We start from the raw sequence: 27,132 nt of genomic DNA on the forward strand, positions 1-27,132 counted from the left end.
TGGTTTTGGCTGGAATGATCGCCTACCATAAACGAATACCGTTCGAAACGTTGGAAATCTCATTCAAGGTATAGCCAGAAAAGAGAACAATAAATAATGTTTTTTCAAATTCTTGTATGATTCTTTGGGTCAACCAGATATCTAATATGGGAGGAGATTAATAATGATCCACAATCTCAATTATACTTTTGGTGAACCGTGTGTAAGACTATATTTCTAAAGACAATAATTGGTTTTAGTCTGTAAATCGTCATTAACACGTTGTACACTTTATCCTTATTAATTCCTGTGCTTTCAGAGCTGAATTGCTAACTACGTGCTTAATATTCCATTTACGTTTATGACCTTGGCGGAGACACACGCAGTCGTCTTTTCTATGGCTTTTCGCTGCCAGGGTTTAAGAGTCGCTATTTATAAGGAGAAAAAAGCGTATATCAATTTTGGCAATTGGGGATAATATGTAATGCATCGTGATCATATTTAAACATTCATTTTGCTACACTGACAGAACATCTTTTCAAAATTTCCGGCAACATATGCTAGGCCCTGCTGTCCTCTAATGTGATCAGGAAGGTTTAAAAAAAGCAATTGGTGATCATTTTTATTTGACACTATAAATATCGCTCCCTCTTCATTATATTCGATCACATTTAAAAACAAACACATCTAATAGCAGGGTAGCTACGTTCCCCCTACCCTGGTCCATGCACCATTATTGATATAGCGTTGAATTCACACAATTGATTTTTATGCTTCCCTCTAGCCAGTTTGTGCTGCTGGAAGATATCTTTATTCGCACGGATACTGAAATAAGTGTGTAATAAAACGATGATATATTAAATTCGTTTTCCCTGTGTTGCGGTTTTATTATGAGACATTCTTCAATTTGATTGAATTGAGACCGGGTAATCCATCGTGTTGCTTTAGGGAGATAAATTTTTTTGAATAATGTGGGGCAACCGACGCATGCGTTTTGCATGATTATTTAATGTAGGCTATGCAGCATAGGCCTACTAACAGGCGAGCCACTGTAGTTTCCTAAATCTTATGAAAGGGCTGGCATTACAGTACTGAGTAGCCTATCCTTGTCCAGGTTATCAACAATCAACACCTTCACTAGGCAAATCGCAGTAAAAGCACATTCTGTAGCCCAGTCATCCAACGTCCTTGGTCCATTTGAAATGAAAAAGTAATTAGAAACATATATGCGTTCATGTTTAACAAGGTTATTCTAGGCTATAAGCTTTTCATTTCGTGTTTCTGTATAATGTTGATTAATATTGATGTTCTGTTATTATTAAACAACGTTCCTCCACTAAAATATCTGTTGTGGCATCGCAGATAGTATTCCCCAGCTTGTTATGAGGCTCAAGACACCATCTAGAAAATAGCTGCGGGTTCTTTAAGAGATGGGAACGGACTACAAAGTGTTGGAAACGCGGGGGCCAATAGTTGACCGAATGGTAGGATTTATGCAGTAGGGGTATCTCACCTGCTGAAAATCACTTCTAGACACAGTGGAACAGGACAATCTCGTGCTTTCCCAATTAATATTCATGTAGGCTACAGAACGGTTAACGCTTAATTTAGTTTCGTCTTTTGATACGGTGAGGTTGAGACGTCTGTGCCCTCTGTTTTTGGAGCTCGTGCAGACTGTAGCGCACCGCCAGTGTCTTCGGGAGAACTTCGGAAGTCCCCAAATACGGATTTAGCTGTAAGTAATCGGAATAACAACTTCACATATCACAATTTATCCCCGTTTTGAATATGCCGAAAGAAATTTGATGATGCAACGGGGTGCGGGATTTGCACTTCAGTAGCCTCCAGTAGCTGTGTACCGATGGATTATCAATAGCCTAGATAATTCAGCCTACCGAAGCATGATTTCGTCTGGACAAATAATGGGAAGGTTTTGGATGGTGTTTGTCACGTAGACTACGTTTCAAGTAAGTTTTCAGGCTTCAAAAAAGGGACAATTTCGCACACGTGGGCATCATTTCAGTGCCTGTTATTGCGCCAAGGGAGACATCATCTACATCAGATCCTATACTTTCCCCGAAATACTGTGAGCGTCTGTGATACAATGAATACAACAATGGAACACACTGGGATTGAAGAAGTGAACCAAACGCACCAACCGCACGAACCTATCAGTTTTGGGATCGACCAGATTCTGAACAGCACGGACCAGTCCAGCAGCTGTATGCTACCCAACCGAGCCAGCGACACGGATTACCCAAACGTTTACACCAATGGGTACAACAGCGTCTATAACCCGGCTTGTTCCATGGCTGCCGGGCTGGCCGGTTCTTATAACGTGAATATGAATATGAACGTGAGCATGAACATGAACGTTAACGTTAACTCCGGTAATGCCGGAGGTGTTATTAGGGTGCCCGCTCACAGACCGATGCCCCCTGCGCCACACCCGCCCCCTCCTACCCACACACCTGGCATCGGCACTGGCCTACCCACAGTGACAACAATGCCAGGTATGGGGAACCCGGCGAACTTTACTTTTCCCTGGATGGAGAGCAGCAGAAGATTCGCAAAGGACAGATTGACTGGTAAGAATAAATATTAACATGGATCTTTATAAAAAAAGAAAAAAGAAAACAAAGAATCGGTAATTATTATTGACACTGCACAGATTCAGTCTAAACCTCGTTGGTTTTAGCTTGATAAAACGGATTTATATATTGTTATTGTGGTCTATGTAGTTAAAATAGAAAGAAAACATTTAACCATAATCAATTGGCAAGAGTAAAACATTTGGTCTGACTATTGGTCAGATTCTCTTTGATGGAGTTAGGCTGTGGGACTAGGAAAATTAATTGAACAAGAACTTGAACGAGAAGAAAAGTATGTTCGGATCTTTTATTGAAAAGCGGATGGACAGAAAGGATAGGCTAATAAATACAGGAGGATAGTCATAATGATCACAAATCATAATAACGACATTGAGCCTCATGTTCTGACAGAAGAGAGTGAGAAAGACGAAAAGAAATGTGGTCAACAACGGCTTTATCGCTCTGAAAACAAAAACGGCATTAGATATCTTGGCAAAGCAGAAAAGCAACACAATTCTATGTAATAGCCAGCAGCAGCCCACTAAAGTACGGTATAATAGCATAGCCTATATAAAATAATGGGCCACTGTTAGGCTATAAGCTCTTATAGTCCCAAATTATTGTTATTTGGAGGATTCATATTTATTATTATTGTTGTTATTATTAGTAGGATATTAGGAGTACTACTACTTATATTGCTGTTGTTGTTATTATTATTAATAGCCTATTGTTGTTCATGTTATTATTGTCCCTAACCCATGAAAACACGAGTTGAATATAGCTTTAAATCCAAAGGGGATTCAAAATGAACACACTTGTAGACCTGTATAGCTTATTAATCATTTAGTCTACGTCATTAAATAGCCTAACTTATTTATAAATGACAGGCCTAAGGCCTAAGAAGAAGTAGCCTAGCCCTAAAATAATAATTCAGGCAAATAATTAAAAAAAACGATGACAATATGACGCGTGTAGCCCGTGTTCCTTCCTTGACCTCTCAGTGATTTTATCGATGTTTTTTTTGCCTACGAAATACAATAAAAAACGTGTTTTTGTAACGAATACATAACAATGCATCACATCGAACCGTTGACCATGCAAATCATAAAGAAACACATAAGCTTTTTATTCACCGCGGTATCTGCGGTAGCTATCTATGCGTAGGCCTATTTATCTAATGTTTCACATGTATACCAAAAGTCACTTTTGTACTGAGCTGACGCTTGTTATTATCCTAATGGTTTTGATAATCATTTCATTTAATCGTCATGTGTCGTATTGTGGACTAGTGAGTGGGTTCATGACCTATGGTGGAGAGACCGAGACACGGAGACCAGTAGGAGCTATAATGTGGCCTCCACAGTTCTGTTTTAAAGTAAGACGAAAAATTACTATGAGTAGCCTAATTGAATGGGCAATATCGTAAGATGGACTATTTCGAGTGTATAACCTCACCCTTGCGCAAGTTCTCACATGACGTCACCAATTTCAAAATGAAAATGAAGAACATCATGGATCCGCCTGCATTAAATATTCACAATGCTGTTCATCGCCATTAATTATTTAAACCAGAGAACAATATGTCAACTGCAAAAGATCCTATGTAAATATGCTTATCAATTTTTATTCATAGTCACAATGGGCCTCTCGTTTAAGTTGTTTCATTTTGGTGTAACCTAGGCTACCTAGACCTAACCTATATTGTCGACGCTGTCAATCACAAGCACATTTTTTCCCTTGTTTAAAACATAGATTTGTTGTAATCACACTGGAGTGACTCTGAGGCTATCCGTCAACATTATTGAGAGACGAGACAGACATTTACTCACCCCATGCATGTGTATCTACCGACTAACAAATTGTGAAATTCATGTCACCAACAGTACAGTAATAGGCAGGACATTACAACCACGGGGCTGTGTACGTGCTGCACTGTAGGCTATTTTTGATATATCTTAGCTTGAAATAGATGTAGACTCATTTAATTTACCACACACAGGCTAGCGCCAAGTTTCACCGCAAGTGTCACCGCATGAAATGAAACGATGAACATGCCTCGCCTCGGAGATGCGATATTCACAACAATCCAGACATAGCACGGATAGACTTTGAGACGTTGAAATGGAATAGGCTACCGCTTGTTTTTATGTTAATTGACTTCTGGACAGTTTGCAGTTTTGAAGAGGAAGATAAGTCTATAAACAGATTAATCTGAAGTCAACAAAGAAGGCTCACAGACCGTAAATCCACACGCAGGCCTCCTATCAGGCCCCCATATTGAATGACGTGTTAGAAACATTTATGAACAAACAAAAACAATCGTATGTTCAATGTTCTAGGCTTTTCTAAATGGGAGTAAAACTAACGTTGGGACTAAAACGTTTCTTATTATACGAAATGTTGACATTTTGCAAATACTAGGCCTCCTTAAACTTTTATTTCCTTTTCCACTAATGTTCTCTTAATTAGGCCAACATTATGTCAACAACAATTAGAAAATATTAACAACATTTAGGTGGCCCTATTAAATAGGAAAATACCAGTAAAACACTCGTGAAAAATATGCATCTGTGTCATAATTCTGAATAATGGTATGCCTTTAAATTACTGCATAAGGATGTTTTTTTGTTTCTGAAAACAATGGTGATCACCACATAATATTATATTTGTCAGAGAGGTTTAGCTTTCTCTCAAACATGCTCTCTCAGTTTCTGTAACAGTGGCAAGGATCCCTGCTTTTGTCTCATAGTATAATAAATAGCAATATATGTTCATGTTATATTTCAATATCCCTTTAAGAATCATTCATGGTTATATTTATTAGATTGCTACAAAGGTAATATCCGTTAAGGGGAAGAGAAGCGCTGTCACCGTGAAGTGTTATGAAGTATAAGTGGTTTTATTATAAGCCCCATATTCTCTGCGGTGCAGCTTCTTCGTTTTTGATATGCTTATGTTAAATTGTATTACCGAGGCAACAGATTTAGGATTCTTGGCCATTTCTTTTGTCATTCCACGGAGACCACAATCCTCCTGTGGACAACAATGTTTTCCTCAACGACAGTATTTGTTTATGTGAAAAAATGTGGGTCTATGGTATTCTGCTTGTTGTTGATGCTCTTGTGTGTAATATATTTGTATGCATTATTATTAATCAGATGCTCTGGGTTTATGGGAGTCTACTGCTACATAAACAATACTGGGATGTCATTGGATCAACTATAATAATTATTCTATAGTGAATTATAATTGAGATGAGGTAAACACAAGACTTTGTGCCAACACTTATTAATAATAGTGACCTTGGGACTTGTGGTGGAGCATTCTCTAAATCTGCCAGTTCTGTCTTCTCAATTCAGAGTACAAAATATTAAGAAAAATTACATAGCTATCATTATTATTACATTTGCTAGGGAAAATAAAGTTTCTTATGTTCTAATTTAAGGTTCCTGCTTTGTATTTAATTAACAACCGCACCAGATATTTCCTAGTAAGGTCAAACTGTCTCGTGTATTTTCCACTGATCTGCATGTCGCCTGTTTGTGTGTCACTGTTGGGTAGATTGCATACGAACGTGCTTGTATGTGTCTGGGCCATTAGCTAGCTCACAGATGTCTGTAAATAGACTTGTAATACCATATTATCTGTCTCCAGACCTGCCTTTGGGGCATTGAACAGACAGGGTCTAACTGTGTGACCTGCACACTTTTGTGCAACAATACTGTAGATCAAACACCATCTAGTACTTTGTTATTTTGTCTATTTTTACCATGGTAAATATTTCAATAACAAAATGAGTTACTTAAAGCGTCCCTGCCGTTAAGTTTTATGAGTTAATGTCTCTTGTTTTCACATGGTGATTTTCCAAACAAAGTATCGTGTGCATTTGCATGCGTGAACGTCCTGTGTTTCTGTCTATGCAGGGCTTGTTGTGCTATTGTGAAAGATGAGTTTTCAGGCAACTGAACTCTCAACACAATATCTAAAGTTCCCCACGGGGGCATCTTTGCACATGTTTCTGTTTCTGCATTTTAGCTTCTGGTGATCCCGCTGACAAAACAACCCAGATAAACACACTGTAGAACAACCAACAAACAGCTTGAGAAAAGCAAGAATGATGCTAATATTAGGAGGCTTCCAAGAGTAGTCCTAGATGAGGCTTCAGAGCGGATCTATAGTCAGGATATTGTATTACAAGGGAGGAGTTTGTTTATCCAAGGCTGACACAATGGCCAGTATCCATAGATATTTCATGATAGTAGCACCTCCAACATAAATACCATTGCAATAATCCATTAATAACTGCTATTGTCGGTTCATGTGTGGTGTATACTGTATATATGTGCCTTTACCTGCTATAGTAAAACCACCATCACTAAGACAATATCCCAAATACTAACCTGACTGAATAACAAAAGTAAAGTAAAATCAACGACGTCGCCCCCCCCCCCCGTTTCCCTGGGCTCCTGGGACACCCACCCCCACCACCACCATCCCTTCCTACCCACATAACCCCCTCTCATGCCCCCCTCCCTCCCTCCCTCCCTGTGCCCCGTTCCCTGTGCTCCTGGGACCCTGACTGTGTCTCCCTCTCTCCAGCGGAACAGATAGAGGACAGCCAAGCAGGAGAATCCGTGGTCAGGCCTGGGGCCCCCGCGTCCTTGCCCGGCCTTTGTCCCATCCCCAAGGGAGACATCGGCAGGGTCCCTGTCTGGAGCTCTGTGGAGACGTTAGCCAAACACTATTACCCCGAGCTCGCTCACCTGCGAGACGCTGCAGGCCCACTCGCAGACTATCCCTTTCGAAAGGGCACATGTCCAGGTGAGTCTTTCCCTGGTCGGGTCGTAGGCGAGGCCTGTTGTTTTGTTTACCGGATAGAGTAGAGCGATTGGGTAGTCATGGAAGCACGTCTCCGGGGTGTGTCTGAGAAACTGCAGGTGAGGTATTTTCTGTTTAATCGAACCATGGACAGGGCTGCGGTGTTGGCGGTTGTTGACAAAAAGCAAGGTAGAGAGAACATTTAATAACATAACAGATAACTAGGTTGGACAAAAAAGCAGACTGAACATGACAATATCCTTTCGTGGCACATGTTCCTCCAGGGTATATAAACATATGGTGGTTTTTATTACGATTTCTATAAATACATGTAAGTGTTTATGGTTTACATATCAAAAAACTAATCTCTGTTTCTCTTCCTTTTCAGCAGCTCTATCACCGTTCTCCGTGACTCGGCGTATCGGACACCCGTACCAGAACCGCACGCCCCCCAAGAGGAAGAAACCTCGCACCTCGTTCAGCCGCGTGCAGATCTGCGAGCTGGAGAAACGTTTCCACCGCCAGAAGTACCTGGCATCTGCCGAGAGAGCTACGCTGGCCAAGGCCCTGAAGATGACGGACGCGCAGGTGAAAACCTGGTTCCAGAACAGGAGAACCAAGTGGAGGTGAGGTCCTAGCTAGGTCGAGTGACCTGACCGAAGGGCTTTTTCACTCCTTCCTTGAGTGTTTAGATTCGATTCGATTCGATATCAGATGCTTTATCCAAAGGTGTAGGTTTTCAGTATAGTAGAGTTATAGTAGATGTTTGTATAAATACCTAGCTTTTGCTGTTTGTGACACAGATAGACAACAAAAAAGCTAGAACTTATTTTGCTTAGCATGGATTTCACTTGTTTTTTTCCAGACCAATTCACTTGACCAAGCACTATTAGTCCAGCTCTTAAAAGGCCTTTTAGAAACTTGCTGACTTGCTGATATTGATTCACTCATCTGGATTATTGAGTGCACTGTCCATGGCAAACACTCACTCCTCTAATTCACTTCAACTGTTGTTTAAAGTCATCTTCAGATGAATGAGGGGGCAGTTGAATTGTGACATATTATATTTACTTTACATTAAATACAAAAACAGAGGCAAAAAGCCAAAGTTGATTTGTACCAAGAGATGATCAAGAATTACTTCTCTCATTACCAACATACCAAGTGACAATAGCTAATATAGAAACAAAAACCTAAATATAAGTCAAATTAAATAAGAGTATATAAAACCATATATATATTTTAGATCATTCTGCACAATATATTTCAGCAGTTTTTTACACCATTTTTCATCCGATTTTTCCACCATTGATACAAACCCTGTTTCCATGCAGCTGACATGACATGACAAGAATAACCACTGAATTGGCTAACCACTTTTCGGATTTGCTAGTTTTGGTGTGATTCATGTTATAGGATGTGCATGGAGGATGAATCTGTGTGACAGGTACGCTGGTTACGATCGCCTGATCAAATGAACGGCAGAGAAATCACATTACGCTGATTTAGTTAGAGAAAATGTGTGGCTAAAGAAGGCAGCATGGTGTACGAAGGAATATTGGAGAGGTGTATTTCTATTTCTGAGTGACATGCAGTCCTAAACATTATAATAATATTGTTTATTGGAGGACCATTTCGGCTTAGTAATGCTTGTTAGGTTAATTGTTTTCATCTATAAAAATTCTCATAGTTTTAATATATATGATTGAGTGTATTAAATCCCAGCATGTGCTCTGGTTTGGGGCAGGATGTAAAACAAGGTTGAATTTAAATCGGTTGTTTAGTGTTTCTGCAGTTACAATTTGGAACTGCATATAAACAAATGTGTTAATAATAATATGTTGTGTACACCCCAGTTTTTTTTCTTCTTATAATATACAGTTAATTAAGTTTTTTCTACCTTTTCCTAACCACCTTCTGAGAAATGTATTTAGCGTTTTTGGTATATGTACATATACATACATCTATCGCTTATTAATGTATTTTGGTGTCTTCTCTTTCCAAAGTTGTCATTCTGCCTTAATGCTAGCGTCAGCATCACAGTGGTTTTCAGGAGAACATGTGACTCCCTCCCCTCTGTGGCTGTGGACGAGTATAGCTTAGCGGTTAGAGCACTTGTCTCCAGATCAAGAAATCTCCGATTCAGATCGCCCCCCCCCCCCCCCCCGTGTGCTGCACAAAATTTTGGATAAAAGCGTTGACTGAACGAACACCTTAAAACTGTATGTTTTGCTGCACCGTGTGGGGGTCAGATGGCTGAGTCCGAAGGTTGCCGGTTCGATTCCCTGCCGTGCGAATGACGTTCTGTCCTTCGGCACTTCACCCTACTTGCCTCGGGGGGGGGGGGGGGGGGGGGGGGGGGAATGTCCCTGTATTTACAGTGAGTCGCTCTGGATAAGAGCGTCTGCTGAATGACTCAATGTAAAAGTTTGAATGTAATGTGTCTCCAGGAGACAGACGGCGGAGGAGCGTGAGGCTGAGAGGCAGCAGGCCAACCGACTGATGTTGCAGCTCCAACAGGAAGCCTTCCAGAAGACCCTGAGCCAGCCCCTGCAGCAGGACCCCCTGTGCCTGCACAACTCCTCTCTCTACGCCCTGCAGAACCTGCAGCCCTGGGCCGACGACCACAAGGTGACCTCCGTCACCTCCCTGGCATCTGTGGTCTGACTGCATACAGCCTGTGTGCGTGTGCGTGTGCGTGTGCGTGTGCGTGTGTGTGTGTGTGTGTAGGTGTATGTGTATGTGTGTGAATGCAAAACAGTATGAATATGTAGTAGATGTTAGTCCTAAAGGCACAACTGGGTGGGCCGTTAAAATAACCACTCCCATGTAGATGGACCATGGAGAAGCCTGTGTCTTCAGCCTTAAGTTGATGTTCAGAGACTGGCGAATTACGGGACTTTCAAAACCCGCACAGTTTGTTCTGGACTGTTTGAATGGACGTTGTCGTATAAAGGACCTACCGTGCATCGTTAAGGACACTGGGGAGACCTTTAAAGACAACTGCACTGTTTATATATCTTTGAAGACCGCATGTCCTCTTCTGTAGAGCACACTACACTGTGTAAATCTTCTCATTGGAGACATTTTGAGTCTGTTCAAAACGTTGTGCGTTTGTTGACACGCTAATGAAAAGGATGATTTTAATCTTCTGCTGTTGTTCTGTCAGAACTGAACATGTCATTTTCTTACCTTACACTAGATTTTCACTCTCCCTTCAGCTTTCGGGGTAGAGTGGGGACAACGGTTAACCTCCCCTCCCAAGGATCTAATGGATACACGCTAACGATGCCCCTTCATGAAGACTGTCCTGTTACCCTGTGAATCCCCAGAGGGCAGACTTTGACCCTGCCATATGGCAACATGGATTTGATCTCCTTTTTTTTTCTCCCCTTGCTTTTGACTTTATACAACGTAGTAATGCATGTTTCAGACATTTGTGTGCACTTGGAATTTGCCATTGAAGTCACCAGCCGTCTAGGTGGATTGTCTCCTTCCTGACTGCAGGCTGGTATTATGGGATGTCTGCACAAAGATTTCTCATATGCTACATTTAAAGGTGTTTTATATTAAATAATATTGTGACTTTTTGAAAGATGATCAATATGGAGGCTTGTCGTTCTGTTGTCGAGTCCTGTGGTTTGTTTTACCGACATGTTGAGGTTGTTTCCCAACACTGGAGCCTGAAGGTTTCGTTTCAAGAGTTGTTTGTGAACCATGGCCACCTAAACACCAGACGGCTGTAAACACAGATTATGATTCAGTCTAAGTCATAACAAAAATGTCTTATCTCAGTGCTCCTATCAAAGTTAAATCTTAAGGGAAGAGGCGCTGAATAACTGCGGTTTTATTGTTTGTTAATGAGACTTCACACTTCCCATGAATTTCATAATCTACAGAAGGAATGCAGTATGCTTTGTTTATAATGTGATTGTCCTCAAAAAGAAAATCCATAAACACTACCATTGGGGATGCCACAGTGTTTACTAAATAGAAAAGGAATACATTTAAGTATATACACAGATAAAACATTTAACATTTGACAGACCCAAAACAAATACCCAGGATTGTTCTGAAGAATTGCTCTCAGTAGTAACTCAAATCAAGTACTCTAAACTATACAGCAACTCAAACACAAATAGGTTCAACAATGGTTGAATGTAACAAATTCAGAGGGAAAATTAATTTAGTAGGCTATCTTACGATTTGATGACCCGGACAAAAATTAAGTAAAATGTACAGGCGTACATTGTAGTATGTATGAAGGAATGCGGTATGCCTTGTTTACAATGTGATTGTCCTCAAAAAGAAAATCCATAAACACTACCATTGGGGATGTACTAGGTTGTACTACTAATGTAGCCTACGTTGTAGGCTACATTCCCAAAAAGTAGGCCAGTGTTCCTTCGTGAGACTCAAACTAAGAATAATTTGCAAGCGGACGGATAACGAAATATACAACTCTTTCACGCCCACACTGAGCTGGCCTAAAGGGAGGGACATTCAATAATTTACTATTTCCTGTTTGTAAATCCGTCCAGATTCAGTATTAATCACTAGGCTATTTGGTGGAAGGAATTCCTACACCTTACTGTATTTACACAACATACAGCAAATAGGCTACATTAACAAGCAATCGTTAAGCTGTACGTGGAGTAAAACATCGGTCCTCTGACGTTAGACAAACTGGTTCCAAACAGCTGTCTGCGAGGCATTTATGAAGACTATGCTTAGTCAGTTTGGAAGGGTCTCGCCTGGTTGAGATCGTGTCAGTGGCAGGTTGTTATCCAGGTGACGCCTACTCAACGCTCATTTCCTCTGCAGAGACCAGGGCGCTCTTTCATCCTGCTGTCTCACACGCCATGTAGACGTGACTTGGCCCATTTTACAGAAATTCCTCATCCTTACTGTTTTCAAAGCCGTGCATTGTGTTTTGCTACAGGTGCTTAAAGTGTTTTTATCCACCCTGAATGTTTTCCCCAGTCTAGGTCTTATCCTTATCCAGTGCGATGTCACCACACAGAAATAACAACGGCATGACGTTAAAGTATATCAGACTTCCTATCTGTTTTGAACAGGGCACCAAAAACACTACATTTCAAAAACTTCGTTTTATTCTTTCCTTCTGTTCTACACTTAACAAGAGCGTTTCCACAAACTGAGTCTGAATTCCTAAACAAACTTACGTCGGCCTAGTAGTTACGTGCAATGAGCTCTACTGGTACACTTACACCTGGTTTGGAAATGGTTTGCGAGCTTAGCAGTGACTTTATCAAACAGCCATATCTACACTATAAATGTTTATGGTTTGATTATACATGGGTCCTTGTGAACAAGTCATATCTGGCATCAAAGGCTGTTTTATTTGACTGCATGTTAATCACAGATGTTTTGAAACAGCAGATTTGGGCCTGGTGGATAACAAGTCAACGTACGCCAAAGTGAAATACCCACAGCGGTTGAGATGTGCAGCCTAGATAAACTCAACCTGTGGACTGTTGTTCATGAACATAATAGCCTATATGTTGTTTTTGTTCAAACGGGTATTGTCACACGTGTGGTCCTTATATGTTTATTGAGAAAAAATAGACAATTATTTTTTATATTATTCTCTCTCCTTACATTTACTAAATTCAGTAATATAATAGTGCTTATGCGACATTTATGTGAGTGTCCTTCCGGCTCATTGCATAAAGGAAAATGCCAGTCATTATGATTTCATGTCATAATGTCATAGTCGCCTTTGTATTCGGTTATTCGTTCAGTGCAACCTGATAGTGCAGACACAACCTCTCCCATGTCTCAAAGAACGCCGGGAGGAATCGGTGTTGATTGAGTGCAGAGCGAAGACCGCGTATCACCTGAACGGAAAGGCTTTGGAGACAAGCCAGAGCAGCCTTCGCCTACACAAACAATACTTCAACTTGGAGCGGTTTCATGCATGCATGCGGCCCAGTCATTCCCTTTAGATGTGTAATAATACTGACATCTCTTTGAGCAACACTTACGGTTTGAAATGGGTCAGTCGCTTTTGAAGTGGAAGGGTCTTTGTTGGGTCTTAGGAGCCAAAGTCATTTTTCCGAATGGAGCAGATTGAACAGTTATGAATACAACTGTGGTTGACCCATACAAAGACAAAACATAATCAATAATGTAACACGTCCCTGATTTTTTCATAATGAACAATAGGCTATATTATTTTATTGTTCCTTTATTGTTTTTTTGTTTTTAAATGCACGGTCTAAACAGGTTTATGCTAGCGCTTGTAAAAAGATTTTTTACGACAATACGAAACCGCCATCTAGTGGACATTTAGTGAAAGAAGCAAAAACAATTAGGCTACTGTTTGGAATGGTCCGCCACCTGCTTCATCAGTCGTACCCCCCCCCCCCACACACACCCCTCCCGCGCTGAAAGACAAGTCAACTGCAGTAGGCTCGGGGACTGTACAGTAGTCGTGGTTACAGGACACATCCATTCCACCCTCGCCATCCACGTTTTTTGTCTGATTTGTGCAGTTAGCCACTGGCCTTTCTCTTCTCTCCCAAACACCCACACGTTGACTGACTTGATAGCCATTCCACTCGAACAACACGGGCAATTAAGGCCCCGTTTCTAGTAAGTCCCTTCGGAGTTTCGATCACATCTTGGACCGTTTGGTGACGGTGAGCATCTCCCTTCGAATGTTAACTTCCCACTTTGCCCTCAGTTCAACCTTAACTGGAAAGTAGTGAAAGCTCATATAGCGAAGAACTGATGAAGAACAAAGGACTGAGCAAAAACCTCGGTAGCTGACCGCCGTCCTCATATACTTAATGGTGCTTTTAAAATTATACACACAGTAGGGGCGTAGCCAGATTTTTTTTTTTTACAATTTTGTTTTACTTATTTACTTTGCGATGTGCACCCGGTGCATAATGTTTCGGAGACATTTTCGTTTTTGGCCTCTGCCTACCTAGGCCTACCCGGGGCTACTGTAGTAGCCAATTGACTGACCTTTAAAACACCGAGCAGATTATCAAAGTGATCGAAAACACCGTATACAAAAACGAACGGTGAATAATATTCGGTAACAGTATGCACAAGCTAATGGTGATCATTGAGGTTGGACGCGTGAACGTTACTGTTGAGCTGACCGGAAGTAAACAGACGTATCGTTCGTAAAAGAATGAACTTCACACTACATTGTGCAAGTATGCTATTTCAGCAAAATCCCTTCTAAAATAATCCATTGATTAAACCGGTGTGTCAATAAACTATGTGACGCTGAAGGTACCTACGTGTATATATAAAAAAGGTGTGTGTGTGTTTGCGTGTTAAGCGTGGGATTTGTCTGAAGCACACTCCAGAACACAAGGTGGCGGTAGTATACAAATAAGCCTGAAACTAACCACCGTAAAACTAAAGTAGAAGAAGATGAACACAACAATAAGATTAAAGATGGCGGAGGACAACATACCAGATTTGAGCAGACCTCAAATTTATTTGTTTGGTGAGCACGTCTCTCCTGACACACTTCCAATTCAGTGCCCAACCAGAATTATTTGCAATTTTTCGCACCATTCAAAGTCAGCAGTCAGATATCCATCTGAAGTCACTATACTGTAGCTTTAGATAGTCGTAATATCCGAAATCGCGCCAAATACGCGTTAGCTAGCAATCAATCTGCAAGCTAACAAACACAGTCAGCTAGCCAGATGTCAAATTAAACAGCTCGTTATAAAATCGTTAATAGTAATGTGTATTCTATTAAAAGCGGTAGTACTTACGTTGTTATGTGTTCACTGTAGGTTGTACACTCAAATCGGACAAAAAGGAGTTCAGAGTCGAGGTGGAGGATGTTGATGCGGACCATCAGCTGTCACTCAAAGCAGTAAGATAAAGAACGATTCTTATTCCGACGCAGTTTAGTACCGTGCAACATCTAATAACAAAATGTTAGAAAGTATTACATTGATTGAAGTAGTGTCTTCATCCATATTTTGTTACACATCTGCCGATTTTTACTTGCCTCACATTTGAAAGAATAACCTAATCAAAAGAAGGAACCACTTTGTTCGATGACATACGACCCCATTCAGATGAACATCTTTTAAAAAATAAAAATAATAATCGTTCATATTTTCCTTTGGAACCGTTGCTTCTATTTGGAAGCATGTGGCACGTGCTGTGGGCAGAGTAAGCTGCCCTGGGTAGAGCAGCAGGAAGGAACACACAGGCCTGGAGGAAACAGCTGTGTTGGTGTTGCAGGTGTGTCTGGGCGCAGATGCAGACGACCAGTTCCACACGGTGGAGATAGAGGGGGTCACGTACGACGGAAAGACAGCCAGAGTCCCCCTCGCTGTCCTAAAACCTTCTGTCCTGCCCAGTGTAAGTGGATCCAGGAGCACAGTGCCCTGCTGGTGCTCTAGACCAGTGGTTCCCAACCCTGGTCCTCGGGGCTCCCCTGTCCTGCATGTTTTAGATGTTTCCCTGCTCCAACACACTTGGCTCGCTTTAAACTGAAAACTTGACTGCATCTGAGATGTAGAAAGACCGGACCGACCAGACCGATCATCACCTCTGTGTTCAAATGTGCTGCTTTCTGCAGGGCAAGGGGTTCGAATTTAGATCATAACCTATTATTAATGGACTCATCTAGAAGGACTTGTGACTGTCTACATGCACTGTGTGTGTATGTTTGGATGAAAGTGTCTGCTGAAGGAATCACGTGTCAGTAATGTCAATGTCATTCTGTGTTATTCCCCCCCGGTGACGCAGCTGAGTTTAGGAGGATTTGAGATCACGCCTCCGGTAACGTTTCGTCTCCAGTCCGGCGGTGGCCCCGTCTATATCAGTGGACAGCACTTCGTCAGTGAGTAACCGCTCACTGCTGTAGTCCATACTGGACCGGTTGGGACTGGTTCTGGACTGGTTCTGGACTTCTCTCCTGGCTTTATTCTGTCCTCGTTCTGTTCTGCCTTTGTGTAGGTGCAAAGCTGTCTCACTGTCAGGCTCAGCGCAGGAGTTACCTGTCTCACCCTCAGCTGTGACCTGTCTGTCAGTCCCAGTGTAGTGACCCTGTCTCACCAGTCTCAGTATATATACCTCGTTTCCCCCTCAGGTGTGAGAGACTCTGAGGAGGAGGAGGAGGAAGAGGAGAACAACTCGTCTCCAGTGAAGAGGCCGTCTAGCCTGGCGTCAGGGAAGAGACCCGCCCCGGTGAGGAACGCCACTGCACTTCCTGTTAGAGCAGCCCTGGTCTTGCTGTCATTACACACTTATCATCACGTTGCTGCCCTCTGCCTTTTGTGTTATCACACAGTGCAGTGCTATCGTGTTATCATACTGTGCAGTGGTATCGTGTTATCATACTGTGCAGTCTGTTTGACCTCCCAGACTGGGTCTGGGGTTGGGTCCTGTGTGGGATGGGTGCTGACGATGCAGATGTCCACTTTGCCTTCCAGAAAAAAATTAAAATGGAATCTGACGACGACGACGATGATGACAGCGAGGAAGATGATGACGAGTAGGGTTCTCCTCCTCATCCCAGCGGTACTGTCCACATTGTTTGAAGATTGGCAGAGAGTTCTTTAAACGGAGCACACTTTTCCATGGTTTGGTGTTTACAGTGATGATGACGAGGACAGTGATGAAGAGGAGCAGGGTGTGAAAATGCAGAAGAGCACAGCCAAACCCGTCAAAAAGGTGAGGCGTCATCTCTAACACCGCCACTAGATGGCAGGTCACACAAGGAATAGTTAGTCGGTACAGGACTTCATCGACAATGTACAGTTTGTCATGTTATTGTGTTGGTTATTTCAGCTTTTATATTTTAATTTTGTACAGTTCTCAACATTTCTTTGAATTAGTAGCACCGCAGTGGTACTAATTACCAAGTGTAGTGTTTAATTTAAAGGTATTTGACAAAGTCTCAACCCATGTTCATACGCGTGATGATTAATTTGGAAAACTCGTTTATTGAGATGATCGTTTTTTTGGTCACAGTAGACGAGGTGCTTTGAGCCTCGTCACCTTTGAACCGTATGACCGCCCTCCATTTTGAGACACGCACCACACATTGTCATCCAGCTCCTGCTCTCCCCCACCTGGTTTCTGAGCCTAAACCACAGGGTCTGGTGCTATAATGATTGTATTCCTCCTCTGTAATCTACCTGAATGCTCCCCGTCTCTCTCAGGCTGGGCAGGGCAGGGCTGCATGCAACAGCAGACAGGCTGTGATGGGCCAACACACACACAGACACGTCTAGGGATGGGAAAATATCCTACTTCCTCTCCCGTTTCCTGATGCATCCACGTTCTGCTCCCTCCTCCACTGCCAGGCCCTTATCATCTCTCTCTCTCTCCCTCTCTCTCTCTCTCTCTCTCTCTCTCTCTCTCTCTCTCTCTCTCTCTCTCTCTCTCTCTCTCTCTCTCTCTCTCTCTCTCTCTCTCTCTCTCTCTCTCTCTCTCTCTCTCTGTCTCTCTCTGTCTGTCTCTCTCTGTCTGTGTCTCTGTCTCTTTCTCTCTCTCTCTCTGTCTGTCTCTCTCTCTCTCGTCTGTTGTGTGAAAGTCCCCCGTTGCACCTGGTCTCGTCTTTGAACATTGTTCGTGTGAGACTATGTTTGTGTGTGTACGGCTGTGTTTGTGTGTGTGAGGCTGTGTTTGGGTGTGTGTGCCTGCCTGGTTGTGATTTGAAAGACAGCGTCCATGTGTGAGCTGTGCCAAGCGGAGATCAAAGCAGGGCAGACAGACAGACATACCAAGGACATGACTGTGCCTCTTCCCCCTCTATCCCCCTTCACCCCCCTCTCTGTCCTGGGTTTAGGGTCTAACCCTAACCACACACTCTCCTCTCACACACTTGTCCTGTTCCTCTGTGACACAAACCATCTTCCTCTCTCTCACACACTCTCTCTTCCTCTCTCTCACACACATGTTCTCTCCCATTGTCGCACACAATCTCCCTTCATCTCACACACGTGCTTTCTCTCCCTCTTGCTCTCACACACACACACGCGCACACACACACACACACACACACACACTTCCTTATACCTCCATTAAACCCTCCCCCATCTATCTAACTATCTATCCATTCATCCATCAGGGTTAGGAAAATGATAACAAGTTAACTTTTTTCTGACTTCCTGTTCCTGGTGTGTCACATGATATTCCTTTGTCCCACAGAGCCCAGAGCCTTTGGGGAAGAAGCCTAAAAGTCCTACAAAGCAGAACGGCTCTCCAGGAACACCAGGCTCGGCAGCTACACCCCAGGCCAAGGTAGGAGCTCTGTGGCCCTCCTTACCTGTTAGCTTCAGGTGGAAAGAAACACGACAGCTGTTCACATGATATCATGTGACCGGTGTTGGGGATGGGGGGTGATGATGCAGGCTCACTCCCTACCACTCACCTGTTGTCTGTTAGTGGCATGGGCAGCATTTAGTGTATTCTTAACAGAACTCTTTCAGAATACAAAGAGTTAATATTGTATAAAATATAAATATATATATATATTCTATATTATTTTTATATATATATATTATATATATATATATATATACATACAGGAAAGGTAGAGTCAGTGATTGGTTGAAGCTATTTATGGAAAGTAACCTTTTGTAGAAGGTTTCCGTTGGCGTATAAATGGTTGCGTTTTCATTCTGCGGGAAAAGGTCTTGTGATTCCACAATGCACTTGGAGCTTAGAATGCATCCAAGGATTCAAAAGACTTGTTTGTGGTTAGGCAATCCCCAGACCAGTTTAAAAGCTCATTTGTGGCCGGGTCGTAAAAACAAAGTCCTTAAAACCACATGGTGTCTGTCGGCCAGGGGAGATGGAAGGTTAGAAAAAAGAGTTAGAAACAGTTGTTTCTCCCTCCACAGTTTTCCTCTGTGAAACTGCTCAGCAAGTAAAATGTATACAAACGTCAGGATAAGACCAAACATGTCTTGTGTTTAAAATGTAGTAGTTACGAGAGTATAATTAGATAATGTTTTGAAAAATACCTTTTAATATTCCTATCATCAATGCGCGATCATGGAATAACTTAAAGGGAAGACGTACAGTACATGATCGGCTTTTTACTGAGAACTCTTCACCTAGAGGTCCACGTTAGATCACCAGCCAGCAGGACTGCACCCACAGTGTCCTCAAAGAATGTGGTGAATCTCAGCAGCAATTAGCTCAAAGCCATAGTTAATTTCTCAGGTGGAATGTGTCGGACAACGTCCTTACGAACTCTAGGGTTGACCTTTCCCTCCACTGAGCAAACACCCCTGACCTGTGAGCACAGCAGGAGTTAACCTTTGACCCTGCGTGCCTTACGCAGAGGGGAGTCCCTCAGGGTGTGTGCGAGCGCTAATTCTGTAATGGCCGCTGTCCTGGCGCTTACAATGCTGGTTGTTAAAATGCTCGTGGGGATTAGCCGGTGGGCAACGACCCTAAACCTGACGTCAGTTAAACTCCCCACCACACCTAGTCCTGGACCCCTCGTGTCCCTCCCCCTCCTGACCCCCTCCCACCCTTCCACCTCTCACTTCCTGTACACACCTCCTCCCAATTGCTCTCATTAGCAGCGTTTGATGTCTGATGCTTGGGCATGTCTGGGGCAGTTAGTTGTCTTTGTTACCCCTCAGCAGTGAGCATGTCTGGGGCAGTTAGCTGTCTTAGTTACCCCTCAGCAGTGAGCATGTCTGGGGCAGTTAGCTGTCTTAGTTACCCCTCAGCAGTGAGCATGTCTGGGGCTGGTAGCTTTTGTCCTAGATGCCTTAGAGGACAGAGACAGTGCAGGTGACTGGTCAACGCTGTGCCAGTACCGTTTTTCTCCCCCATTGACCAATGTGCTCTCCTGGTTGTTCTGTGGGCTTGTGAGAGGGAGAAGTGTGGATCGGAGGGCTTTCCCAATGGAGTGTTGTGATGGATGGACTCTAAGGGTATCGTGAAGCTATCTGTTAGTTAGCTTCACCTGGGCTTCTTCTGCTAAGACAAGATTTTTCTGGTGGCTAATGGTGACAGATTGATGTCCAACTCAACAGGTGTCTAGTCTGTCTGTTCAGTGCAGGGTTCAGGGTACATGTCTCTAGTTTCCTCTGCTTTCTGCCTTGCTGTCAGCCATGGAGCTAATACTTCACCTACATACCACACATAATACCCCAATCTACCTTAATACCCCAGTCTACTTTAATACCACAGTCTACCTTAATACCCCAGTCTACCTTAATACCCCAGCCTACCTTAATACCTCAGCTTACCTTAATACCCCAGTCTACCTTAATACCCCAGTCTACCTTAATACCCCAGTCTACCTTAATACCCCAACCTACTTTAATACCCCAGTCTACCTTAATACCCCAGCCTACCTTAATACCCCAGTCTACCTTAATACCCCAGTCTACCTTAATACCCCAGCCTACCTTAATACCCCAGTCTACCTTAATACCCCAGCCTACCTTAATACCCCAGCCTACCTTAATACCCCAGTCTACCTTAATACCCCAGCCTACCTTAATACCCCAGCCTACCTTAATACCCCAGCCTACCTTAATACCCCAGTCTACCTTAATACCCCAGCCTACCTTAATACCCCAGCCTACCTTAATACCCCAGCCTACCTTAATACCCCAGCCTACCTTAATACCCCAGTCTACCTTAATACCCCAGCCTACCTTAATACCCCAGTCTACCTTAATACCCCAGCCTACCTTAATACCCCAGCCTACCTTAATACCCCAGCCTACCTTAATACCCCAGTCTACCTTAATACCCCAGCCTACCTTAATACCCCAGTCTACCTTAATACCCCAGTCTACCTTAATACCCCAGCCTACCTTAATACCCCAGCCTACCTTAATATCCCAGCCTACCTTAATACCCCAGCCTACCTTAATACCCCAGCCTACCTTAATACCCCAGTCTACCTTAATACCCCAGCCTACCTTAATACCCCAGTCTACCTTAATACCCCAGTCTACCCTAGTCTGATTTAGTAGTCCCAGTCTGGAGTGTCACAACTACATGTTTTAGCCAACGCTGATCGGAGACAAGCGATTACATCAAATGATAGCGTGCAGGTGATCAAGCCGGGCGTCCTGTGCCATCTGTAATCAGTGTCTGGGCCAGATGTAGGAGCGAGCTGTCTATGTGTGTTTATCAGCTGTTCCAGACCCACAGCTGGTCCTGGAAGAAACACCCCCTCCATGCGGAACTCTCTGGGCTTTCTGGCTAGGAGCCAGAGGCATGCACCAGTTTAGGGCGTGATGAGTGTGTGTGTGTGTGTGTGTGTCTCTCTGTCTCTCTGTGTGTATGGGTGTGTTCTTGTGTCTCTTGTGAGAGTGTGTGTGTCCTCTAATTTGATACCTTTTGATCTGAATGAAAAAGCTGACAATATGTTTAGAAGGAAGAGAAGATGACTGTGGTCTCCATAGGAGTTCTGGCCTATGCTCATATCCACTTGACATCATTTGACTTAAGAAAATACACAGTACAACAAGTTTACGACAGTCACTCTTTCTTTAAAGCATATCTATCTCACAGATCCTTCAGCACTTCTAGTGCACTTGTCTGGTGTATTGCGGGTACTTGCAAAGCAACCCTCGATTACTTTCTGGACAGTGTTTTCTACAGAAAAGTAGTCCTCAAAATGTAAATACTGAAGTATTCTTTACTCAAATTTAGTCGTATATAAAAAGTGGAAATATTTGGGGTGGAGAAGGGTGACCAGAAGTCTCTGAACTCGGGTCAGTTTAAGCATGTCAGCGGAAGCAGGCATCTCTTGTTTCCTACAGCTTTCCTACAGCTTCCTACAGCCGTCAATGAAGACCTGAAACCTGGAGCGGATTCCAGCTTGGTGTGGCATGTAGGGACAAGCTATGTTTGTTGTGAAACATGGTCTTGGCGTGTGTTGTCAGTTACAAACACACCGCTAATAGAGGAGCTCTGGCCTGGGCTGGATTCACCTGGAGCTCTGCTAGGCCCGTGTTCTCGCCCAATGTGGGGCGAGAGAGAGCGAGGGGTTGTGGATGTGAAAACTGGTGTGTTCATGTGTCACCGTGAGCATTTGAGGAAGACCCAAAATGTATATTCATGAAAAAAAATCCCTCTCCTACAACTTTTTACCTGAAAGCATTAGTTTGAAAATGTATTCAAAGGTGGGAAAATATTGCCCTATATTGCCTATTCATGTGCTTATGCAACGTAAGCAACTAGACGGCACTGACACACAGCTCCGCTTCCTTCTCTGGAAGGGACAGCGTGAGTAACTGAAAAACAACGTGAAAAAAAAACTTTTCTCTCCTCTCGACAAACAACCCTGCCCTTTTGTTGCTCAATGTCTTCTGTGTCGGAGTCTGGGCTTGCCCTGCTGGGAAGCAATAAAAGGATAATTTGTACCCAACATATTTGTAAAAAGGTGGTGTAATTAGGGTAGAATTTGGTGTCCTTCTTTTCTTTTATCCCTTTCCAGCTAGCTGCTCACGCGGGCTTTGTAAGCCCTGCCCACCAGACTGAATCGTTTAACACAGGCTGCAGTCCAGCTCTGGGCCCCACCATCATCCCCTAGACTGTCATATCCTAGACTGTCATCCCCTAGACTGTCATCCCCTAGACTGTCACATCCTAGACTGTCATATCCTAGACTGTCACCCCCTAGACTGTCATACCATAGACTGTCATACCATAGACTGTCATCCCCTAGACTGTCATACCATAGACTGTCAACCCCTAGACTGTCATGCCAAACCAATGAAAACTAAAGTATGAAAAATTAATTAATAAATAAAATATTCATATATGCTGTTGGTAAATGATTAAAACCGTTTTTTTTCCAGAACTTTACCGCACCCTTTCAAAACCTATTTAACGTTATTTATTTATTTATTTTTTACTTAAAAAAATATATTTTCAACTTCCAACAACTTTTTTGGAAGTTGACTGTCATCCCCTTTACGGTCACCTCCTGGACTATCATCCCCTTGACCCTACACCCAATTAACATAGATTATTTTATTGAGTTGCAGAAAACGGGACTGGCGAAACAGAAGTCTGGGGCAGGTCCCTCTGGAGTTCTGTCTCTCCCCGAGGTCAAGAGCAAGCTGACAACAGCTGCCAAAGAGGTAACCTCAGAACCAACAACTCTTTCATGGCCTCTCTTAGAAGTAAGATTGTCCTATTGTATGGATCAGATGTTGTCATCTTTGGTCTCTCACCAGGGAAAACCTCTACCCAAGACTGAGCAAAAGTTTGAAAACTTTGCTAAAAGTTCTTTCAGAATCACAGATAAAAAAGTGAGTATTGAATTATTTGTCAATTTCATAATGTACAAAGTGATATGATGTTTAATATAATAATTTATTACATTTTGCATTTTTCTAATTTAAAAAGCCACTACTTTTGATATACACCCTATTGATGTCTCAACAGATCCACATAATTGCATTAGGCCCACATGTTTTCACACAAATTACTTTCGTCCAGCTTGTCCATTTACAATAGCCGCTAATGCTTTGTTGCAGAGAGAGAGAGAGTGAGTGAGTGTTTGAGGTGAATTATGTTAGCAGTACGTCTCTGAGCTCGGTAGAGATGGAATGGGAGTGGAGCTGTCGAGCAGTGGTCTTCCTCTGATTTACCGGTTAGTTCTCTCACAAGCGTGTCTTTTGTAGCTTTAATGAAGGGACAGGAGGTATGTGGATGGTACCAGTCTCCTGTTCAAGGTCTTACACCAACACAAGAAGTATATTTTAAAGATAGATTAAGGGCTTTGGTAACACTGCAGAGATTCATGCAGTAGCAAAAAAAAAAACAACAAAAAAAAACAATAGTTTTGTCCTCAAAAAATCTTCTTGATGTTTGAAAGTTTCTCACGTTATTTTCTGAAATCATTTCAGCCAAAAGTAGCGCATCAGTGACACACACATCAGTGTCTTCAGCCTTGTTAGATGAATCACCAGCTACATCACACACCATAACCCCCCCTCCATATGGCCAGTGTCATCATGCTCAGTGGTGGGAGGAGGAGGGGGGAGGGCAGGAGGGGGGGGGGGGGCAGGAGGGTCAGGGGGGGGAGGCAGGAGGGGGGGCAGGAGGGTCAGGGGGGGGGAGGCAGGAGGGGGGGGGGGGGGCAGGAGGGTCAGGGGGGGGAGGGAGGAGGGGGGCTGGAGTTAGTTTTTCATGTTTGTAGGAAACATCTGTGTACGTGTTTTGAGTTCACAAGACCAGTTTAAGATGTGTCAGACCTGTGGCTCTCGTCACACACTGTAAGGGTTTACTATTCCCCCAACCAAACCCTTGTTCTACCCTACACATTCTTCTCCCCTCCACCCCTATTGTTCCCTCCACCCTGGTTCTAAACCCTCCACCCTGGTTCTATACCCTCCACCCTGGTTCTATACCCTCCACCCTGGTTCTATACCCTCCACCCTGGTTCTATACCCTCCACCCTGGTTCTATACCCTCCACCCTGGTTCTACTCCCACCTCCTTGTTCTACTCCCACCTCCTGGTTCTACATCCTGGTTCTACCCCCTGTTCTACCCTCCATCCTGTTAAACTCTCTGCTCCTCAAGCAGATGTGTGAAAGCATGGTATTGTAAAAGTGAGTCATGCATCTCTGTAATGCAACACGTCATTTACATGCTTTATAATGAGTCTCTCTCCTTTTTCTCATTCCCTCCCTCGATCCCTCTTTTTCTCTGTTCTCACTCTCTTCTCTCTCATCTTCTGTCTTCTCTGTCTCTCAACCTCTCTCTCTCATCTTCTGTCTTCTCTGTCTCTCAACCTCTCTCTCTCATCTTCTGTCTTCTCTGTCTCTCAACCTCTCTCTCTCATCTTCTGTCTTCTCTGTCTCTCAACCTCTCTCTCTCATCTTCTGTCTTCTCTGTCTCTCAACCTCTCTCTCTCATCTTCTGTCTTCTCTGTCTCTCAACCTCTCTCTCTCATTCTCTGTCTTCTTCTGTCACTCTCCGGTTCACAGGTGGTTAAGGATCTTTGGGGCTTTGTTCAAACCTTGAAGACAGAGAAGAAATAAGGTTAATTATCCGGAGTGTACAGTAGATCTGGACGGTTTCGAACCACTGTGTTTGGTTTCACATGACACAGAAGTGTAAAGTTACTTATGTTTCTTAACAGACTCTTTAGAAAATGAAAAAAACATACTTGTTTGGGTTGTAGACATTACTTTTTGCTTTTTCGCAGTTGTTAAATTACGTTTTAAGATTAGTAAGTGAAAACTTTGTAAGCATTATAATATGATTTTAGGGTTTAGGGTTAGCCTTACACCACACTGACACCCCGAGGAGAAAGGGGAAGAAAGGGAATAGAACTGTTGTGTCGTGTAATTATATTGTACACAGAGGAAATATACACTTGGCCTAATGTGGACAAAGTCTGATCTAAAAAGTTACACAAATCTGTAGTTTTGCTATAGATTAATGTTGATTTGCAGAAGAAGATTTCTGTGCTTTTAACTCCTTCCATTGTCCTGCAGTGGCTGGCTGCGTGTGTGTGATCTCACCTCAGGTACACAGTCCTCCAGGGAACCTTCTCTGCACTAAGGTGCCGATTCGAGTCATAAAAAAAAAAAGTTCAATCCGTCTAAAACTTGAGTCAGATTTTTGAGACTGTGGCGCATGTCGTTATCTGTAAACAGTCATAATCTTTTTTTCATATGGTTTTGTGGCAGCTTTTAGGTTAATCCCCCTCAATCTCCAGATCATGTTGTGGTTTGGATCTGCTTTGAATTTGCCGTTGTTGTGCGAGGTGAAAGATAATACTGCATATATTCTGAATGCTTGGTTCTAATGCCCTTTGTGGTCCCAGCGTGTTTTGAATTCAAGATATCCATTGATGTATGTGGAATTATTCAAAAGTTTTGTATTATTAATATTATTTTTTAATGTTTGAGTTTCGTCTTTTTACTCTTGTTATTGCAGTCAAATATCTGTCTCTTAGAGGGTTAATCTGTGGTCCCTAACAGTATATATACTACTGCTACATAGCCAGTTGGTTTGTCATAATGTCTAAAAGATGTAGTCCATTCCTGATGAAATGTCCCCTTTCATTAAACCTTCACTTTGTTAGTCATTAGTTTGCTTCTGTTTATTAAACTCCTAGATGAGAGTCGTTGTTCAACCGCATCTCTCAGATGCCCACATGTTTGCTGTGCTGCCAGTACAGTGCCCTGGTTATACAGCTGGAGGTAGCACTCAGTAAGATTTACACATCACACATCACAGCATTGTATTCATTTTGCGGACGCTTTTATCCAAAGCGTCATGGAAATAGCGCATATAGAACTAGAGCAGATCATCACTGTTTGTCATTAGTACTTCAGTGCTCGTGCGACGGCTGACGGATGATGTTGATCGATGGCTTGTTGATATGAGTGTGTCCATCTTTTTCTTCCATGACTTCCTTTTAATAAACGTTCTTCTGAACTCTGACCCTCAACTCCTCACTAATGTGCACCATATTAGGAGTGAGCAGTACCACCGCCAGGTAAGAGACATCCAGTCCATGTTAAAGACCAGAGATGACAACAGACATCTTTCACTCAAGTAGAAGTACAGATACTCACTTTTTTTCACACACAACACAACGCAAAAGTTTTTAGTAAAAATATATATACGCCGTAAAAAAAAAAACGACCTTTTTCTCAAAATATTTTAGAAACTTTTATTTTATTTGATCTTTTCACACACACCATGACAATGACAACGAATCATAATGATCATGTCACCAAATACAGATTAAAACCAAAGTAACAAGCCTGA

At 42.8% G+C, this 27,132-nt stretch overlaps 2 protein-coding genes across 6 annotated transcripts; both read left to right on the forward strand.

Moving 5' to 3' along the window:
- The first annotated feature begins 1,585 nt into the window (after positions 1 to 1,585).
- tlx2 (T cell leukemia homeobox 2) lies at positions 1,586 to 10,840 on the forward strand. Of its 3 annotated transcripts, none has more exons than XM_084698954.1 (5): positions 1,586 to 2,567; positions 7,170 to 7,391; positions 7,777 to 8,014; positions 9,839 to 10,019; positions 10,591 to 10,840. In XM_084698954.1, the coding sequence occupies exons 1-5, from the start codon at positions 2,084 to 2,086 to the stop codon at positions 10,672 to 10,674; spliced, it is 1,209 nt and encodes a 402-aa protein (XP_084555080.1). In that variant the 5' UTR covers positions 1,586 to 2,083; the 3' UTR covers positions 10,675 to 10,840. The 3 variants fall into 3 exon arrangements, with proteins under 3 accessions (XP_084555080.1, XP_084555079.1, XP_084555075.1); XM_084698953.1 differs by having other exon boundaries at positions 10,610 to 10,840; XM_084698949.1 differs by lacking the exon at positions 10,591 to 10,840 and having other exon boundaries at positions 9,839 to 10,055.
- A 3,942-nt stretch (positions 10,841 to 14,782) lies between these two features.
- npm1b (nucleophosmin 1b) lies at positions 14,783 to 26,802 on the forward strand. Of its 3 annotated transcripts, XR_014762080.1 has the most exons (12): positions 14,783 to 14,880; positions 15,179 to 15,261; positions 15,639 to 15,758; positions 16,149 to 16,242; positions 16,492 to 16,589; positions 16,835 to 16,896; positions 17,000 to 17,075; positions 18,558 to 18,650; positions 23,378 to 23,479; positions 23,576 to 23,650; positions 23,879 to 23,994; positions 25,335 to 26,802. XR_014762080.1 is itself a non-coding variant. In XM_084700943.1 (11 exons), the coding sequence occupies exons 1-11, from the start codon at positions 14,805 to 14,807 to the stop codon at positions 25,386 to 25,388; spliced, it is 933 nt and encodes a 310-aa protein (XP_084557069.1). In that variant the 5' UTR covers positions 14,783 to 14,804; the 3' UTR covers positions 25,389 to 26,802. The 3 variants fall into 3 exon arrangements, 2 of the variants coding, with proteins under 2 accessions (XP_084557069.1, XP_084557070.1); XM_084700943.1 differs by lacking the exon at positions 23,879 to 23,994; XM_084700944.1 differs by lacking the exon at positions 23,879 to 23,994 and having other exon boundaries at positions 14,784 to 14,880; positions 23,384 to 23,479.
- The last annotated feature ends 330 nt before the right edge of the window (positions 26,803 to 27,132 follow it).

The sequence above is a fragment of the Hypomesus nipponensis genome, chromosome 1 (assembly GCF_054491055.1).
Source record: "Hypomesus nipponensis isolate SF chromosome 1, ASM5449105v1, whole genome shotgun sequence".
NCBI classification, from domain to species: domain Eukaryota; kingdom Metazoa; phylum Chordata; class Actinopteri; order Osmeriformes; family Osmeridae; genus Hypomesus; species Hypomesus nipponensis.

Bases quoted from the DNA above. Each gene is read 5' to 3' on its own strand.
- tlx2 (XM_084698954.1), top strand. From the start codon at position 2,084: ATGAATACAACAATGGAACACACTGGGATTGAAGAAGTGAACCAAACG. The intron at 2,568-7,169 runs GTAAGAATAAAT...CCCTCTCTCCAG, and splicing joins CGCAAAGGACAGATTGACTG to CGGAACAGATAGAGGACAGC. The intron at 10,020-10,590 runs GTGACCTCCGTC...ACCTTACACTAG, and splicing joins CCTGGGCCGACGACCACAAG to ATTTTCACTCTCCCTTCAGC.
- npm1b (XM_084700943.1), top strand. From the start codon at position 14,805: ATGAACACAACAATAAGATTAAAGATGGCGGAGGACAACATACCAGAT. The intron at 15,759-16,148 runs GTAAGTGGATCC...CCGGTGACGCAG, and splicing joins AACCTTCTGTCCTGCCCAGT to CTGAGTTTAGGAGGATTTGA. The intron at 16,243-16,491 runs GTGAGTAACCGC...TTTCCCCCTCAG, and splicing joins CAGTGGACAGCACTTCGTCA to GTGTGAGAGACTCTGAGGAG.